At 43.3% G+C, this 17,122-nt stretch overlaps 1 protein-coding gene across 3 annotated transcripts; it reads right to left on the minus strand.

Moving 5' to 3' along the window:
* Positions 1 to 2,578: 2,578 nt before the first annotated feature.
* LOC106580539 (coiled-coil domain-containing protein 183) lies at positions 2,579 to 16,288 on the minus strand. Of its 3 annotated transcripts, none has more exons than XM_014161725.3 (13): positions 15,830 to 16,288; positions 11,787 to 11,905; positions 9,956 to 10,123; positions 7,823 to 7,927; positions 7,184 to 7,306; positions 6,792 to 6,953; positions 5,534 to 5,588; positions 5,175 to 5,275; positions 4,259 to 4,419; positions 3,956 to 4,115; positions 3,192 to 3,317; positions 2,996 to 3,083; positions 2,579 to 2,791 (listed from the first exon to the last, which is right to left on the minus strand). In XM_014161725.3, the coding sequence occupies exons 1-13, from the start codon at positions 15,927 to 15,929 to the stop codon at positions 2,661 to 2,663; spliced, it is 1,599 nt and encodes a 532-aa protein (XP_014017200.1). In that variant the 5' UTR covers positions 15,930 to 16,288; the 3' UTR covers positions 2,579 to 2,660. The 3 variants fall into 3 exon arrangements, with proteins under 3 accessions (XP_014017200.1, XP_014017202.1, XP_014017201.1); XM_014161727.2 differs by lacking the exon at positions 15,830 to 16,288 and adding an exon at positions 12,718 to 12,855; XM_014161726.3 differs by lacking the exon at positions 6,792 to 6,953.
* Between the last annotated feature and the right edge of the window lie 834 nt (positions 16,289 to 17,122).

Below are 17,122 nucleotides of genomic sequence, written 5' to 3' on the forward strand. Positions count from 1 at the left end.
GCTATTACAGTGAAGGAATACCATGCTATTGTTTGAGGAGAGTTCACAATTATGTATTAATAAACCAATTAGGCTCATTTGGGCAGTCTAAATACAACATTTTGAACAGATTCATTGGATCAGTCTAAAACTTTGCAGATACACTGCTGCCATCTAGTGGCCAAAATATAAATTGTGCCTGGGCTGGAATAATACATTATGGCCTTTCTCTTGCATTTCAAAGACGGTACAAAAAAATAAAAAATCTGCATGTTTTTTGGGGTTGGGATTATAATTTACCAGATCTAATGTGTTATATTCTCCTATATTAATTTAACATTTAAACAAACTTCAAAGTGTTTCCTTTCAAATGGTATCAAGAATATGCATATCCTTGTTTCAGGTCCTGAGCTACAGGCAGTTAGATTTGGTATGTTATTTTAGGCGAAAATTGAAGAAAAAAAAGGTCCGATCCTTAAGAGGTTTTTAAAGCTTGACAATGAATAACCAAAAACTAAACCTGTAACAAAACACCATGCAAAGGAGAAACATGCAACATTTGAGTAGTATCTTAGGCTGACTACTCAACTACCATACATTTTGAGTGCACCATACAGCAATGCTGCATTCACCCACACAGGTGATCCAAGCTGTGGAAACATTTTTTTAAACATATTTCAAGTTAAAATGTAACAACAATCTATTGCCATATTTTTGTTATTTGGAGTTGATAAATACTTTTTGATTAGGGTCACAGAATATTGTGCACATCTGCAAGCATAGCAGCAAAGGCTGGACAAATACGATCTCTCTCTTGTTTTAATATGTTAAAATGCTATATACAGCATCCTATAAATGGAAATTATAAAAAGGGACATTTTCTTCTCATGAAACAAAAGCCAGTTTGCATCGGAGTTGCACGTTTTTTGTAAAAACAAATAGGCTATATCTGGCTCGCAAATTCATTGTTTTTTCAATATGGTCCGTCCGGTGATTAAGTTTGACACCCCTGGGCTAGCGTATCTATTTATGTAGCGAGCTATTTATTTAGCAAGCTAAAAACACAGAGCCTAATATTATCTAGCTAGCTAGCAGCTGGGAGGATGTCATGTCATTGGAGGAGGCGGTGAGTGACCGACTCCACTCACATCGTGTTTTGGTTGCTACAGTTAGAGATACAAGGTATCATTTGTTTAGATAACAAGAAATGTGAATCACTTTGCTAGCAATGCTGAACTTGAACGACTGTTATTCACAATTAGCATATCTCTTAGTTGTCAATCAAATGTATTTGGCATCGATCGAATGGGCGGGCAGGCATGTTCCCATTATGTTGTCAAAACATGGGTTGGGACAAGCATGCATTGGCAGGCAAGCTGCAGAAGGATGAGCAAGCTACTATTCCCCATCGTTTCGTGCAATTTTGACAGGCAACTAGTTAAAACAGTTTGAAAGCTTCACTGAATGTTCCCTCGTTAGATTTTAGCTTATCTCATTCTGGCTAGCATTAGTTGTTGATCTTGTTATTGTTGATGTGCATAACGAAGGGAGAGAGAGCCTACCTTTTCATTGTTGTTTGATCAATAGGACTGTGAAGTTCCAAATTTAAATGGACTCCCGTGGTATTTACATATTTGCAGAAATCCATTCAGGTGTATTTAGTGGCTTTTGGCAAATGCGTTATAATCTAATGTCACGCTGTTGCTACTGCCTGTAAACACACAGTCCAGTTCAAAGTGAATGATGGCAGGCCCATGTGGCAAATGGCTTATTTGCATATAGGCCTAATGTAGCTCTGATTGGCTATGGCACACCGGTCTGCGTAGACAACGGTCCTGGACAAGACATCTATTTTTATTCGGTTTTATTTACTGCAGTGTCTATTAATTGTCCATATACATGGCCACTTTCCCACTCTGTATTGCTATAGAATTTTCACTAAAGCCTTACTATACATCATTCCCAAACATTCTATACATTTATGAAAATGACCATATCTAAGTACTTGTTTGTCAGAAAATGTAAAAAAAATAAGTGTCATATGCCTCCCGGTGGCACAGCGGTCTAAGGCACTGATTGGTGCTAGAGGAGTCACTACAGATCCGGGTTTGATCCCGGGCTGTGTTGCAGCCGCCCGTGACCGTGAGACCCATGAGGCGGCGCACAATTGGCCCAGTGTCGTCCTGGGTCAGGGGAAGATTTGGCCGGCTGGGATGTCTTTGTCCCATCGCACTCTAGCGACTCCTTGTGGCGGCCGGGCGCATGCACGCTGGCTTCTGTCGCCAGCTGTACGGGGTTTCCTCCAACACATTGGAGCGGCTGGCTTCCGGGTTAAGCGAGCAGTGTGTCAAGAAGCAGTGCGGCTTGGCAGGGTCGTATTTCGGAGGACGTTTGGCTCTCGACCTTTGCCTCTCCCAAGTTGGGAGTTGCAGTGACGGGACAAGACTATAACTACCAATTGGATATCATGAAAGGTGTCATTCTTCCTGGGGATGTATATGAACAGATTTTAATTGGATTTCATGTAGCTAAAACGCTGTCAGTTCCACTTTAATCATAGCAGTAACAAACTCAGGTATAAAGTAGACAACAAAGAAAGTAAAATCATACTATGAGCCTGTTTATTATTTCCTCAGCCTTACTCCCTGTAGGATATAGAGGGCCACAGCTGGAGTTTGTCTCTAGCTCTTAGTGTTGCTCCTCTGGGCTTTCTTCTTTGGCTGGTGCACCTCGATCAGCTGGATGCTGCGACGCTTGATCTCCTCGCGGGACATGGAGCAGTCCTCCTCCTGACTGCGGAACTGGAATGTATCTGAGAGGGAGGAGAGGAGCAGAAAGGAGCAGTGAGGAGCAGGTGGAACCGGAGGTATTGCACACAACAAGCAAACACCATTAGCCAAGCACTCAACAGCCATTATGGAAATGTACAGCAATGGCTTCCTGCTGTTAATAATAAGATTTTGTTTACAATATACTGAAAAACCATGCATAACCATACACCCCCAAAAAAGCATACCTTCTGAGGTACTGTCATACACAGGGCTGCTGGCCCTCTTGTAGTTCCTGGGCTCCATCATGGTGCTCTGCTCTAGGAAGCTCCACACCTGAGGGGTGAGGGGAGAGGGGTGAGATCAGAGGGGAGAGATTCAGGCTCAGAGAAAAGAGGTAGAGAGAGATGAGGGCTGAGGAAAGAAAGTAAACCAGTGTTTCACCTTCTCATGGTCAGCTGTGTTTTCCTCAGTCTTCTCTGAAGCTGTGGTCTGCAGTGTGGGCAGACGGGCGCCAATTTCCCTCAGCTTCTCTATTGCATCCAGACCCCCCAACTCCCTGGGAGAGTCCTACAATAAGACAGAGACATTTGGTTTAGAATCCTCTCTATTCCTGATTAAGATCACCAAGGGCAGGCATGTATAATGACAACGGTAGTGAAAAAGAACAGAGCCTCTGGCTGATAGGTGACATGGGGTTTGTTTTTCAGGGTGACCAAAAAAGGGCCAGATGAGACTGAACTGTCCATCTACAACTTGATTGGAGTCCAGCTGTGGTTCATTCAATTGATTGGACATGATTTGGAAAGGCACACACTTGTCTATATAAGGTCCCACAGTTGACAGTGCATGTCAGAGCAAAAACCAAGCCATGAGGTCGAAGGAATTCTCCGTAGAGCTCCGAGACAGGATTGTGTCGAGGCACAGACTAGTCAGGATCAAGGGAAAGATGAACAGAGCAAAGTACATAGAGATCCTTAATGAAAACCTGTTCCGGAGCACTCAGGACCTCAGACTGGGGCAAAGGTGCACCTTCCAACAGGACAACGACCTTAAGCACACAGCCAAGACAAGGCAGGAGTGGCTTAGGGAAAAAATGATTTAATCCATTTTAGAATAAAGCTGTAACGTAACAAAATGTGGAACAAGTCAAGGGGTCTGAATACTTTCCGAATGCACTGTATATAAAGAAGGGGATAAATGGCTACCTTGACTTGCACGCAGCTCATCCTGAAGAACAGGTTGTTGACACCCTTCTCCACCCCATGCAGCACTGATTGGGCCTTTTCAAGCTTGTCCTCCCAATGGCTGCAACGCTCCTCTTCCTGCTCAAGCTCCGCCTGCATTTCCTCCTTCAGCCGCTCAAACCTTTAGATAAACAGGGTGAGTCTCAGTTGTATTTCTTCTCTCCTCCACAAGTTCTGAGGCTCGAGATCTGAAGTCTCTTCAGATCTTTTCCTCTTTCCATGGATGACACAGGAGAACTACTCTTCTGTGTAGCTCGACTGTACCTGTCAGAGCTGGGTCCAACGCTAAACTTGAGCTGGGCGTACTGGAGCTCCAAGGCAGCCAAGGTCTCCATGCTCTGCCTGACCAGCTCCTCACACTGGGTCATCTGGTTGTGCAGCTGCTCCCTTATGGCCTTCTGAGAGACCAGCCGTGTTTCCAGCTCCTACACAGTGGACAGAGAAACAGGTGAAGAGGTGGACACATAGTCAGCTCAAAGAGACTACCAGCACCTGACTGCCATGTTGACAGGATGCCCAACTCAAGTTCGGCAGCCCAGGAAGTCCACGTATATACAGTGGTACTTGGTGAGCAATTAGCCCTGACAAAGACCCAGTTTGGGGGAGAAACGTTGTCCTGTTAAACACTTTTGAAGCCTTATACCAGTGTGGATTACATTTTTGTTCAGAGACTATCAGGCAAGTTACCAGTCTTGGGGTTTGTTTCACTACCTTTGTTTTTTTCTGTAACAAGTGATCACGTTTTCATATGTGTAGTTTCATGCTATCACATGTTGCTTTACATGTTGTCACGTTATCTCATTAACTTCACATAAGATCACGTGATCACATGAGAACGTGTTTATGGAACACTTCACGTGTTCACGTGAAATTCATGTGGTTTTCATGTAAGGTCTCAAACACATCAAACATCACATCAAAGTTTCCATGTGTTTAATACCATTCCAATTACTCTATTCCGTTCATTATTATGAACCGTTCCCCCTCACTAGGCTCCTCTGACTGCAATATAACTCAACAAAATGAAACACCTACATCAATGTGTCACGGGATATAAAGTTACATAAAGTTATGGCTTACATAAAAAGGTAAGATGAATAATAGGTATTGCGTTGCTTATTAGAGTGCTTATTAGATACTGCATATAATAGGGCTAAATTATCCACGTGGGCCACCATACCTGCAGATCAGTGCAGCTGAGAGCTTCTCTCAGAGCATCAATATCCTCCACCAGTTTGACTATGGACTGGGGAGTAGAGGAGACAGGGGTGGTCTGCTGGGCTGCAGGAGGAGAACACAACACAGACACGCATAATTTCATAATCTCCCTGCTCAACATGGGGAAATAAAATGTGAGCACATGAAAACAAGCAGCCTGCTGAAAATGGATATCGTTGTATGTACGCATATTGCCTTTTCTCATGCAAATGATGTATGATTCAGAATATTATTGCCTTCAAGCTAGAGTACTATCTGGACATGGGTGATCTGATGCTTAGTATTCACTGTATTTATTTGAAAGATCCCCTGTCATAGTACCTCTGATATGAGCTGTCTCTTCAGCCAGTCCCTCTCTGATAGTCCCTCTTCGAACCTGCAAAACAACAACGCTCATTGACTGCAATAGACATCCTTCTTGACCAGAGATGGGCAACTGGCGGCCTGTGGGGAACCCCTCTTTTGTAAGCCTGCGGATCAATTCCGATTTTTATTTTATTATTTATTTGTTTTACTCAGTCGGGGTCTCAACTTACTGTTGAGAGTTAGAATAGTATAATACACAAGTTACAATTTCAAAAATTGGTTGTGCATCAGCAGTTTTTCTCATATCAGTCACTGACAGTCACTCAAGTAGCCCATGTCAGCTAACATTTTTTAGTTTGTTAAGTTAGTCTAGCTGCCAGTAGTAATCATGGTCGAATTACCAAACGGGGGCCTCCATTGATTTTGTTAGCCACTCACTCAGATATTATATTAAAAACTGCTACCTTTTCTCTCCGCCCCATGGCAAAATGTGTAGAATTGAATGAAATGAATTATAAAATTGCAAAATCTTCTCACATGGCAAAATGTGTAGAATTGCAGGAAATTAACTCTAAAACGTTTTTTTTTTTCTCTCTCTCCGCTGTCAAGTGAGGGCTGCAAAAAATACATTCTTGCAAGGTATCCCCAACAAAATGTTGCTTAGGGCCAGCTCAGACTGCATGTGTGGGTATGGGTGTGGGTATGCAGACCCGTGAGTCACTGTGGCCCCTCATGATGAGTTCAGATTTTTTGTGGCCCCATCATAGTTGCCCATTCCAGCTCTTGACTAGTGTTCTTTCACTTTCAATATTCCCTTTCAATTGCTCTTTCTTTTTCTAGCTCTCTGTTCCCCACAGGTCCATCTCTCTCTCTCTTTCTCTCTCTCTCTCCCTCTCTCCCTCCCTCTTGTTATCTCTGTTCCCCTCAGACCCATCCCTCCCTCTTTCTCTCCCCCACAGGTCCATCCCTCTGTCTTCCTCTCTCCCTTTTTCTTTCCCTCTGTCTCTTTCTCACTCTCTGTTCCCATCCCTCTCTTTCTCTCCCTCTTTCTCCCTCTCTCTCACCCTCTTTCTCTCTGTTCCCCACAGGTCCATCCCTCTCCCTACCTCCCTACCTCCCTCATTCTTTTGCTCTCTCTCCCTCCCTCCCTCTCTTTCTCGCTCTCTGTTCCACACAGCTTCATCCCTCTCTCTATCTCTCATTCTCCCTCTCTGTTCCCCACAGGTCCAGCTCGCTCTCTCTCCCTCCCTCCCTCTGTCTCTTTCTCTCTCACCTGCTCTTTCAACTTCTGAGCTCCTTTGCTGCTTCGTCGCTCTCCCTCCCTCTCTCTCTCCAGCCGACCCTCCACCTCCTTCTCTTTCACTCCTCTCCTTTCACTCAACTCCTTCTCCATCATCCTGCGTTCCACCATTAGCTGCCTCTCCATCTGAACCAGCTGACTCGAGGCGAAAGACAAACAGACATACACACATCCTACTATTGTAGTGGGAAAAGACATGCACACATCCTGGCTGGTATTCAAACGAGCATTACCTTTTTTTCTTCTTTTTTTCTCCCAATCATACAAAGACATGTAACCGAAGGTAATGTTATGTTATACAATTGAAAACATCCCAAAATAGGCAAGTGGGGGCTAAAAGTTACTGGACCCCCGATTTGCCTTACCTTAGTGCAGTCCACAGCAGCCACTGCGGTGTGAGACATGTGGGCCACCTTTCCCAGCTCTGTCTGCCCGCTGACCACTGAGTTCTGCAGCTGATCCAGAGCCATGGGCATCTCACGCACCTCCTGAACCAGGAACAAACAACCCAACCCCAGGTTACATTGGCGCTAGATTTGTCTGCGTCTCAAATGGCACCTATTCCCTACATAGTGCACCAGAGCCATATATTTACAATGTTGAATATTGTTCTAATTCTAGACATTCAGTTGTAGTGTTGTTTAAATATTCCCTATGTAATGTTAATGGGGAGCTAACATGGCTGCCATAGAACATTGAAGTGTCATGTAAATGCATCATAATCTAAAAACTGCACTGGCCCAACTATCTAAATAGATGGCTCTGTAGTGCACTACTTTTGACCATGACCCATAAGGCTTTTGTCAAGAGCGGTGCACTGTATAAGGAATAGGATGCCATTTGAGCCACTTTGCCAGTCCTACCTAGTCACACTAGTCTGTTGATTTGGGATTACACTGACTGGAGTATATCTCCCAAGGGAGACTTGAATTCAATGTTAACAATTTTATTTCATTCAATGTCCACAAAAAAAGGCTATCTGTGAATGTGATAGTGTTACAGACCCGATGTAGGTGGTCACAGACTTGCAGGTAGGTTTTTTGGATCCTCTCAGCCTCTGTGATTTTGATGGTCATCTTTTCTAGACTGTTTTCCAGCTCTCTCACACGCTGCCATGGAAGACAGAAATGTCAACAATAAAAAACATATCAAGCCAATTACTGTGCTGCGTTAATGATTGGATCCTAGACATCATTCACTTGGGTATCATAACAAGTCATGGTCACTCAATGTCAACTTGCACAAGGCCATTCACACACCGACTCCAGTGCCTCTCCTCTTTTTAAAGATTTAATTAAATTGTCCTGTATATATGAAGTGTGTAAATACTATTTTTGTTGTCTCTTGGTGTCTTTCCCACATATAACTGTTATTTAATTTTTTGTTGTCTATTACTGTTCTGTACTTTGTCATGTACAGTTGAAGTCGTAAGTTTACATACACCTTAGCAAAATACATTTAAACTCATTATTTCACAATTCCTGACATTTAATCCTAGTAAAAATTCCCTGTCTTAGGTCAGTTAGGATCACCACATTATTTTAAGAATGTGAAATGTTAGAATAAGAGTAGAGAGAATTATTTATTTCAGCTTTTATTTCTTTCATCACATTCCCAATGGGTCAGAAGTTACATACACTCAATTAGTATTTCATAGCATTGCCTTTAAATTGTTTAACTTGGGTCAAATGTTTCGGGTAGCCTTCCACAAGCTTCCCACAATAAGTTGGGTGAGTTTTGGCCCATTTCTCCTGACAGAGCTGGTGTAACTGAGTCAGGTTTGTAGGCCTCCTTGCTCGCACATGCTTTTTCAGTTCTGCCCACAAATTTTCTATGGGACTGAGGTCAGGGCTTTGTGATGGCCACACCAATACCTTGACTTTGTTGTTCTTAAGCCATTTTGCCACAACTTTGGAAGTATGCTTGGGGTCATTGTCCATTTGGAAGACCCATTTGCGACCAAGCTTTAACTTCCTGACTGATGTCTTGAGATGTTTCTTCAATATATCCACATCATTTTCCTTCCTCATGATGTCGTCTATTTTGTGAAGTGCATCAGTCCCTCCTGCAGCAAAGCACCCCCACAAAATGATGCTGCCACCCCCGTGCTTCACGGTTGGGATGGTGTTCTTCGGCTTGCAAGCCTCCCCCTTTTTCCTCCAAACATAACGATTGTCATTATGACCAAACAGTTCTATTTTTGTTTCATCAGACCAGAGGACATTTCTCCAAAAAGTACAATCTTTGTCACCATGTGCAGTTGCAAACCATAGTCTGGCTTTTTTATGGCGGTTTTGGAGCAGTGGCATCTTCCTTGCTGAGAGGCCTTTTCGCACCAAAGTACGTTCATCTCTAGGAGACAGAACACGTCTCCTTCCTGAGCGATATGACGGCTGCATGGTCCCATGGTGTTTATACTTGCGTACTATTGTTTGTACAGATGAACGTGGTACCTTCAGGCATTTGGAAATTGCTCCCAAGGATGAACCAGACTTGTGGAGGTCTATTTTTTTCTGAGGTCTTGGCTGATTTCTTTTGATTTTCCCATGATGTCAAGCAAAGAGGCACTGAGTTTGAAGGTAGGCCTTGAAATACATCCACAGGTACACCTCCAATTGACTCAAATGATGTCAATTAGCTTATCAGAAGCTTCTAAAGCCATGACATAATTTTCTGGAATTTTCCAAGCTGTTTAAAGGCACAGTCAACTTAGTTTATGTAAACTTCTGACTCACTGGAATTGTGATACAGTGAATTATAAGTTAAATAATCTGTCTGTAAACTGTTGGAAAAATTGCTTGCGTCATGCACAAAGTAGATGTCCTAAACGACTTTCCAAAACTATAGTTTGTTAACAAGAAATTTGTGGAGTGGTTGAAAAAATGAGTTTTAATGACTCCAACCTAAGTGTATGCAAACTTCCGACTTCAACTGTATTCATACATTTTATGTGGACCCCAGGAAGAGTAGCTACCGCATGCGCAGTAGCTAATGGGGATCCTAATAAACTAAACTGAACAGTAAGAACTGTGTGAGTGGTGCTGTCCATGGTGCTAAACCTTGACTTTTGCTTTCTTCTAAGTTTTTGGGGACAATTGAGTCTGTCAAATGACACCCTTTCCCCTATATAGTGTCACCTGGTCGTAGTGCTGCTCGTCTCCGTCCGTATTGGAGTCCAGCACCAGGGCTTTCATGGCCTGCTCCATCTCCAGCAGCTGAGACCCCTTACCCCTCACGGAACACTGCAACCCGTTGTGCTGCTCTATCAGAGTACACCGCCTACGCTTCTCCCGCTCCACAATGCTCTACGCACAGAGATATGCAAGCATATTATGTACAAGCCGGCATATACAACTGGGCTCTCCCAAAAATGTGATGCCTTCATACAAAGCTAATATTGTCTACGCACGCACAGGTCATTACAAGCTTGCCACCTCTCTCTCTCTGCCTGAGTTGAAGTTAAACTGAACAAAAATATAAACACAACATGCAAAAATATTACAGTTACAGTTCATATAAGGAATTCAGTCAATATAAATACATTCATTAGGCCCTAATCTATGGATTTCACATGACTGGGAATACAAATATGCATCTGTTGGTCAGATACCTTAAAAAAAAAGTAGGGGCGTGGATCAGAAAACCAGTCAGTATCTAGTGTGACCACCATTTGCCTCACGCAGAGCGATACATCTCCTTCGCATAGAGTTGATCAGGCTGTTAATTGTGGCCTGTGGAATGTTGTCCCACTCCTCTTTAATGGCTGTGCGAAGTTGTTGGATATTGGTGGGAACTGGAACATGCTGTCGTACACATCGACCCAGAGCATCCCAAACTTGCTCAATGGGTGACATGTCTGGTGAGTATGCAGGCCATGGAATAACTGGGACATTTTCAGTTCCTGGAATTGTGTAAAGATCCTCACGACATAAGGCCGTGCATTATCATGCTGAAACATGAAGTGATGGTGTTGGATGAATGGCACGACAATGGGCCTTATGATCTCGTCACTGTATCTCTGTGCATTAAAATTGCCATCGTTAAAATGCAACTGTGTTCGTTGTCCGTAGATTTTGTCTGCCCATACCATAATCCCATTCCCACCATGTAGCACTCTGTTCACAACATTGACATCAGCAAACCACTCGCCCACACGATGCCATACACGCTTTCTGCCCAGTACAGTTGAAACAGGAATTCCTCCATGAAGATCACACTTCTCCAGCATGCCAGTGGCCATCGAAGGTCAGCATTTGCCCAATGAAGTCGGTTACGACAAAAAACTGCAGTCAGGTCAAGACCCTGGTGAGGACAACAAGCACGCAGAAGAGCTTCCCTGAGACGTTTCTGACAGTTTTGTGCAGAAAACAATCAGTTGTGCAAACCCACAGTTTCATCAGCTGTCTGGGTAGTTGGTCTCAGATGATACCGTAGGTGAAGAAGCCAGATGTGGAGGTCCTGAGCTGGCATTGTTACATGTGGTCTGCGGTTGTGAGGCTATTGGGCTTACTGCCAAATTCTCTAAAATGACATTGGAGGTGGTTTATAGTAGGGAAATTAACATTACATTCTCTGGCAACAGCTCTGGTGGACATTCCTGCAGTCAGCATGCCAATTGCACACTCCCTCAAAACTTGAGACATCTGTGGCTTTGTGTTGTGTGACAAAACTGCACATTTTAGAGTGGCCTTATATTGTACCCAGCAGAAGGTGCACCAAGTAATGATCATGCTGTTTAATCAGCTTCTTGATATGCCACACCTGTCAGGTGGATGGATTATATTTGCGAAGGAGAAATGCTTACTAATAGGGATGTAAACAGATGTGTGCAAAAAAAAAATACAAAAAAATTGAGAAATAAGCTTTTGTGCTTATGGAACATTTCTGGGATCTTTTATTTCAGCTCATGAAACATGGGTCCAAAACTTTACATGTTGCGTTTTATATTTTTGTTCAGTGTATATGTACCTCCATTGACAGTCCTGGCTTGGGCAGTGATCTGCTCAGGGTCCTTCCACCTCGTGGGGCTTTCTGATCGTTCTCTAAAATCTCCTTGGCAGCACTGTACTCTGCCTGGGTCTGCCGCTCTGAACATCATATACAGGGAACAGAAGTCAATGAGAGAGGAGTGATGAATAAAATAATTGAAATCTAAAGAGCATTTGATTGGCAGTAGAGGATGCATGGTTGTTCTTTAAAAGTGCCTTCCTCACCATCTTAAATAAGCATGCACCATTCAAAAATGTAGAACCAGGAACAGATATAGCCCTTGGTTCTCTCAAGACCTGACTGCCCTTGACCAACACAAAAACATCCTGTGGCGTTCTGCATTCGCATCGAATAGCCCCCGTGATATGCAACTTTTCAGGGACGATAGGAACAAATATACACAGGCAGTTAGGAAAGCTAAAGCTAGCTTTTTCAAGCAGAAATGTGCATCCTGTAGCACAAACTACAAAGTTCTGGGACATTGTGATGTCCATGGAGAATAAGAGCACCTCCTCCCAGCTGCCCACTGCACTGAGGCTAGGAAACACTGTCACCACCGATAAATCCACTATAATTGAGAATTTCAATAGGCATTTTTCTACGGCTGGCCATGCTTCCACCTGGCTACCCCTACCCCGATCAACAGCCCTCCACCCCCCACAGCAACTCGCCCAAGCCTCCCCCATTTCTCCTTCACCCAAATCCAGATAACTGATGTTCTGAAAGAGCTGCAAAATCTGGACCCCTACAAATCAGCCGGGCTAGACAATCTGGAACCTCTCTTTCTAAAATTATCGGCCGAAATTGTTGCAAGTAAAACTAAATGCATGCTCTTCAACCGATCCACCTCTAAGCAGACGACACCATTCTGTACATCTCTGGCACTTCTTTGGACACTGTGTTAACTAACCTCCAGACGAGCTTCAATGCCATACAACTCTCCTTCTGTGGCCTCCAACTGCTCTTAAATGCAAGTGTAACCGATGTGAAATGGCTAGTTAGTTAGCGGTGGTGCGCGCTAATAGCGTTTCAATCAGTGACGTCACTTGCTCTGAGACCTGAAGTAGGGTTTCCCCTTGCGTTGCAAGGGCCGCGGCTTTTGTGGCGCGATGGGTAACGATGCTTCGTGGGGTGTCAGTTGTTGATGTGTGCAAGGGTCCCTGGTTCGAGCCCAGGTTGGGGCGAAGAGAGGGACGGAACCTACACTGTTACACAACTAAAACTAAATGCATGCTCTTCAACCGATCACTGCCCGCCCATCCAGCATCACTACTCTGGACGGTTCTGACTTAGAATATGTGGACAACTACAAATACATAGGTCTCTGGTTAGACTGTAAACTCTCCTTCCGGACTCATATTAAGCATCTCCAATCCAAAATTAAATCTAGAATTGACTTCCTATTTCACAACAAAGCATCCTTCACTCATTCTGCCAAACATACCCTCGTAAAACTGACCATCCTACCGATCCTCGACTTCGGCAATGTCATTTACAAAATAGCCTCCAACACTCTACTCAACAAATTGGATGCAGTCTATCACAGTGCCATCCGTTTTGTCACCAAAGCGCCATATACTACCCACCACTGCGACCAGTACACTCTCGTTGGCTGGCTCTCGCTTCATACTCGTCGTCAAACCCACTGGTGTAACCGATGTGAAATGGCTAGCTAGTTAGCGGTGGTGTGCGCTAATAGCGTTTCAATCGGTGACGACCTTGAAGTAGTTTTTCCCCTTGCTCTGCAAGGGCTGCAGCTTTTGTGGTGCGATGGGTAACGATGCTTCGTGGGTGTCAGTTGTTGATGTGTGCAGAGGGTCCCTGGTTCTAGCCCAGGTAGGGGCGAGGAGAAGGACGGAAGCTATACTGTTACACTGGCTCCAGGTCATCTACAAGTCTCTGCTAGGTAAAGCCCCGCCTTATCTCAGCTCACTGGTCACCATAGCAGCACGTGCTCCAGCAGGTATATCTCACTGGTCACCCCCAAAGCCAATTCTTCCTTTGGCCGCCTTTCCTTCCAGTTCTCTGCTGCCAATGACTGGAACGAACTGAAAAAATCCCTGAAGCTGGAGACTCATATCTCCTTCACTAGCTTTAAGCACCAGCTGTCACAGCAGCTCACAGATCACTGCACCTGTACATAGCCCATCTGTAAATAGCCCATCCAACTACCTCATCCCCATACTGTATTTATTTATCTTGCTTCTTTGCACCCCAGTATCTCTACTTGCACATTCATCTTCTACACATCTACCATTCCAGTGTTTAATTGATATTTTAATTACTTCGCCACCATGGCCTATTTATTGCCTTTACCTCCCTTATCCTACCTCATTTGCACATGCTGTATAGACTTTTTTTACTGTACTATTGACTGTATGTTTGTTTATTCCATGTGTAACTCTGTGTTGTTGTATGTGTCAAACTGCTTTGCTTTATCTTGGCCAGGTCGCAGTTGCAAATGAGAACTTGTTCTTAACTAGCCTACCTGGTTAAATAATGTGAATAAAAAATGGAGTAGATTTTATGTTGCCTATCATATATTTTTCAATAAAAGTATTTTAATAAGAATAATTTATTCAACTTTTATAGCGCTATTAATTACAAAGAATATCAAAGCACTTGAAAGCAACACTAAAAAGACAAGCAATTTAGAAAACATCATTCATGAGATGGAAGGTCATAACAGGACAGCTCAAAGACCGGCAGATGGTGATATTGAGTCGTTTCCATCTGCGTCCAAACGCATCGTATGCAGCATGAAAAAAAACACACACTGTATCAGCCGTGGACCGGTTCGTACCTAAAACATTCTCTATACAGTCAGTAAAGGCGTAGACTTCCTCTTTAACTCAATTTAATGGCGAGAAGGCGGGGGGAAAAAAATAGGGAAATATGTGTACTTTCTTTATGAAACTATTTTTTCCACCACCATGCTAAAGTGGCTAATGCCTAGGAACGCTTGTCCCAAGTTGCGTTCAGCCAATACAGTTGCAGCAGTCTGTTGTTTACCCCTGGCTGAATGCATGGTGCAAGTCATCAGGAAGTAGCATTATTGTGGAAAATTGTGTTTTTCTAAAGAAAGTATTACTATTTTCCCGCCATTAAATCTAGTTAAGGATGAAAAACGATGCTTTTGCAGCCTGAGTGGATAATGTTTTTGGTATGAACCGGTCCACGGGGATACGATTGTTTGAGCTAATGATACGGTCGGAAAGTTCATGACTTGAGTAGTCATGCAACATCGGAAGGTGGTCAAAGGAGGGGCGCAATGGTCTCTGGAGCAAGTCCAGTGGCAGGCAGCCATTTAAGGTGCCTCGTCGTCTGTGTTTGGGGTGTCTATATAGTAGGACTGATGAAGTTTGAGCTCAGCAACTGCAGTTCATGGACACCGTTGTAGGTGTAGCAAACTAGCTAGGCTTCACTACTACCAAAATGAAGCACCCACTTGAGTGGGGCTACGCCAGAAAGCACGCTACATTTCATTAACAATTCAATAGTAGCCGTGTTACTTAGTCCTCCTTACTACAGTGAACACATCGGCCGTCTTGCTTTCGGGCTTTTCTCCATCCCAAACCCGGACAGATGGCTGGCATTCAAATCAAAAACAATTGCCAGCTAACAGATTAGCTAGCTTGCCAACTTCAGTTTTGAAACTCCGTGGTGGATTCTGATATTAAAACGCTATATATATATATTATATATATATATATATTATATATATATATATATATATATATATGAGAGAGATTTTTTAAATAGTGTTTGCAGGGGGAAAAAATGCCCAAAATTAATTAGTTATAGAAATATTTACAAAATGTACAGGAGCTCTTTGCCGATGTGACCTCATGGCAAACACGGAATCAATAATTGTGTCAAGGTGTGACTGACAGCAAGGCATTCGATATCTATCTAGGCTACAGTGGTTTAGAACTTCACTTAGTTATCTTTTGAATGTTTACACTAAACGTGCATGTATTATCCCTCAGAAATAGGCCTACCGGTGGACAAATAACGTTTACCTAATTGTTGTATGCGGAGTCGCTGCTCTTCCAGAGTCAGCTTCCTTGGCTGCTCTGTATCCGCTGACTGCATACTGCCCTGTATTTTGCTGCACGACATTTGTTTTATCGTCCGCGATTTTCAATAGGTTTCTGCCACGCGTATGACAATATCCTGTAGTGATCTATATCGTTCTATTGAGATGTCATAATAAAACATAAATACGTATTTCATAACAGGCACGTGAGGTAGGTAGCTAGGTGCGTTCGTAAATTCACTGTAACTATCTACTCCGATTTCAGAGCACTCTCGTCTGAGTGCCAGGGCGCAGAATAACTAATGCATTTACAAACGCGCAGTAAACGTGGGCCAAAAAAAAACCGTCATTCAATTGTTGCCAGCAACACGTTTACAGTCGCTCTAGATAACATGAAAACAGCCCAACCAGCTCTGATAGGGCGAGCAAAATGGTTAGTGAGGTTCTCGCAATTTTGTCTGGATGTAGCTACCAAGCGAGCCAACTTGTCAATAGTTTGGGTGCTTCACTGCCAATGTGAGGTCAGAACGCTCTGATCAACCTGCCGAACGCTCCGAATTTACGAACAACCCAAAACCACTCAGACACACTGGAAGCAATTTACGAAAGTGCACTACTTGTTATTCATTTGGGTCATTGGAGGACGATTTGGGGCAGCCCAATTTCTCATTTGGGTCTCGAGCTAAAAAAGTTTAATAACCCCTGGGCTAATGTAATGTAAACAGTAGCTCTGGTTTAGATTTCTGGACGGAGTTGAGTTTACAAAGCTATGTAAACTGTATCATCAAATGCTATGCTATTATTGATCAACATTAATCAGTGCAATTTATTATATATATATTTTTTTATTAACCTTAAATTAACTAGGCAAGTAAGTTTAGAACAAATTCTTATTTACAATGATGGCCTAACCCGGACGACGCTGGGCCAATTGTGGGCCGCCCTATGTGACTCCCAATTACGGCCGGTTGTGATAAAGCCTGGAATCGAACCAGGCACTGTAGTGACGCCTCTAGCACTGAGATGCAGTACCTTAGACAGCTGCGCCACTCAGGAGCACTGAATGGGTGGTTTGAGCCCAAAATGCTGATTGGCTGAAAGCCAGGTATGACAAATTAATTTTTACTGTTGTAATTTCCTTAGTAAAGGGTCTGAATACTTATGTGTTTTATACATTTGAAAAAAATTCTAAAAACCTGTTTTGGCTTTGTCATTATGGGATATTGTGTGTACATTGATGAGGGGGAAAAAACAATTGCATCCATTTTGGAATAAG

Source organism: Salmo salar, chromosome 20, assembly GCF_965601325.2.
Source record: "Salmo salar chromosome 20, fSalSal1, whole genome shotgun sequence".
NCBI lineage: Eukaryota > Metazoa > Chordata > Actinopteri > Salmoniformes > Salmonidae > Salmo > Salmo salar.

Bases quoted from the DNA above. Each gene is read 5' to 3' on its own strand.
- LOC106580539 (XM_014161725.3), bottom strand. From the start codon at position 15,929: ATGTCGTGCAGCAAAATACAGGGCAGTATGCAGTCAGCGGATACAGAG. The intron at 11,906-15,829 runs GTAAACGTTATT...TATGATGTTCAG, and splicing joins ACTCCGCATACAACAATTAG to AGCGGCAGACCCAGGCAGAG. The intron at 6,954-7,183 runs GTAAGGCAAATC...GCCTCGAGTCAG, and splicing joins CTGCTGTGGACTGCACTAAG to CTGGTTCAGATGGAGAGGCA.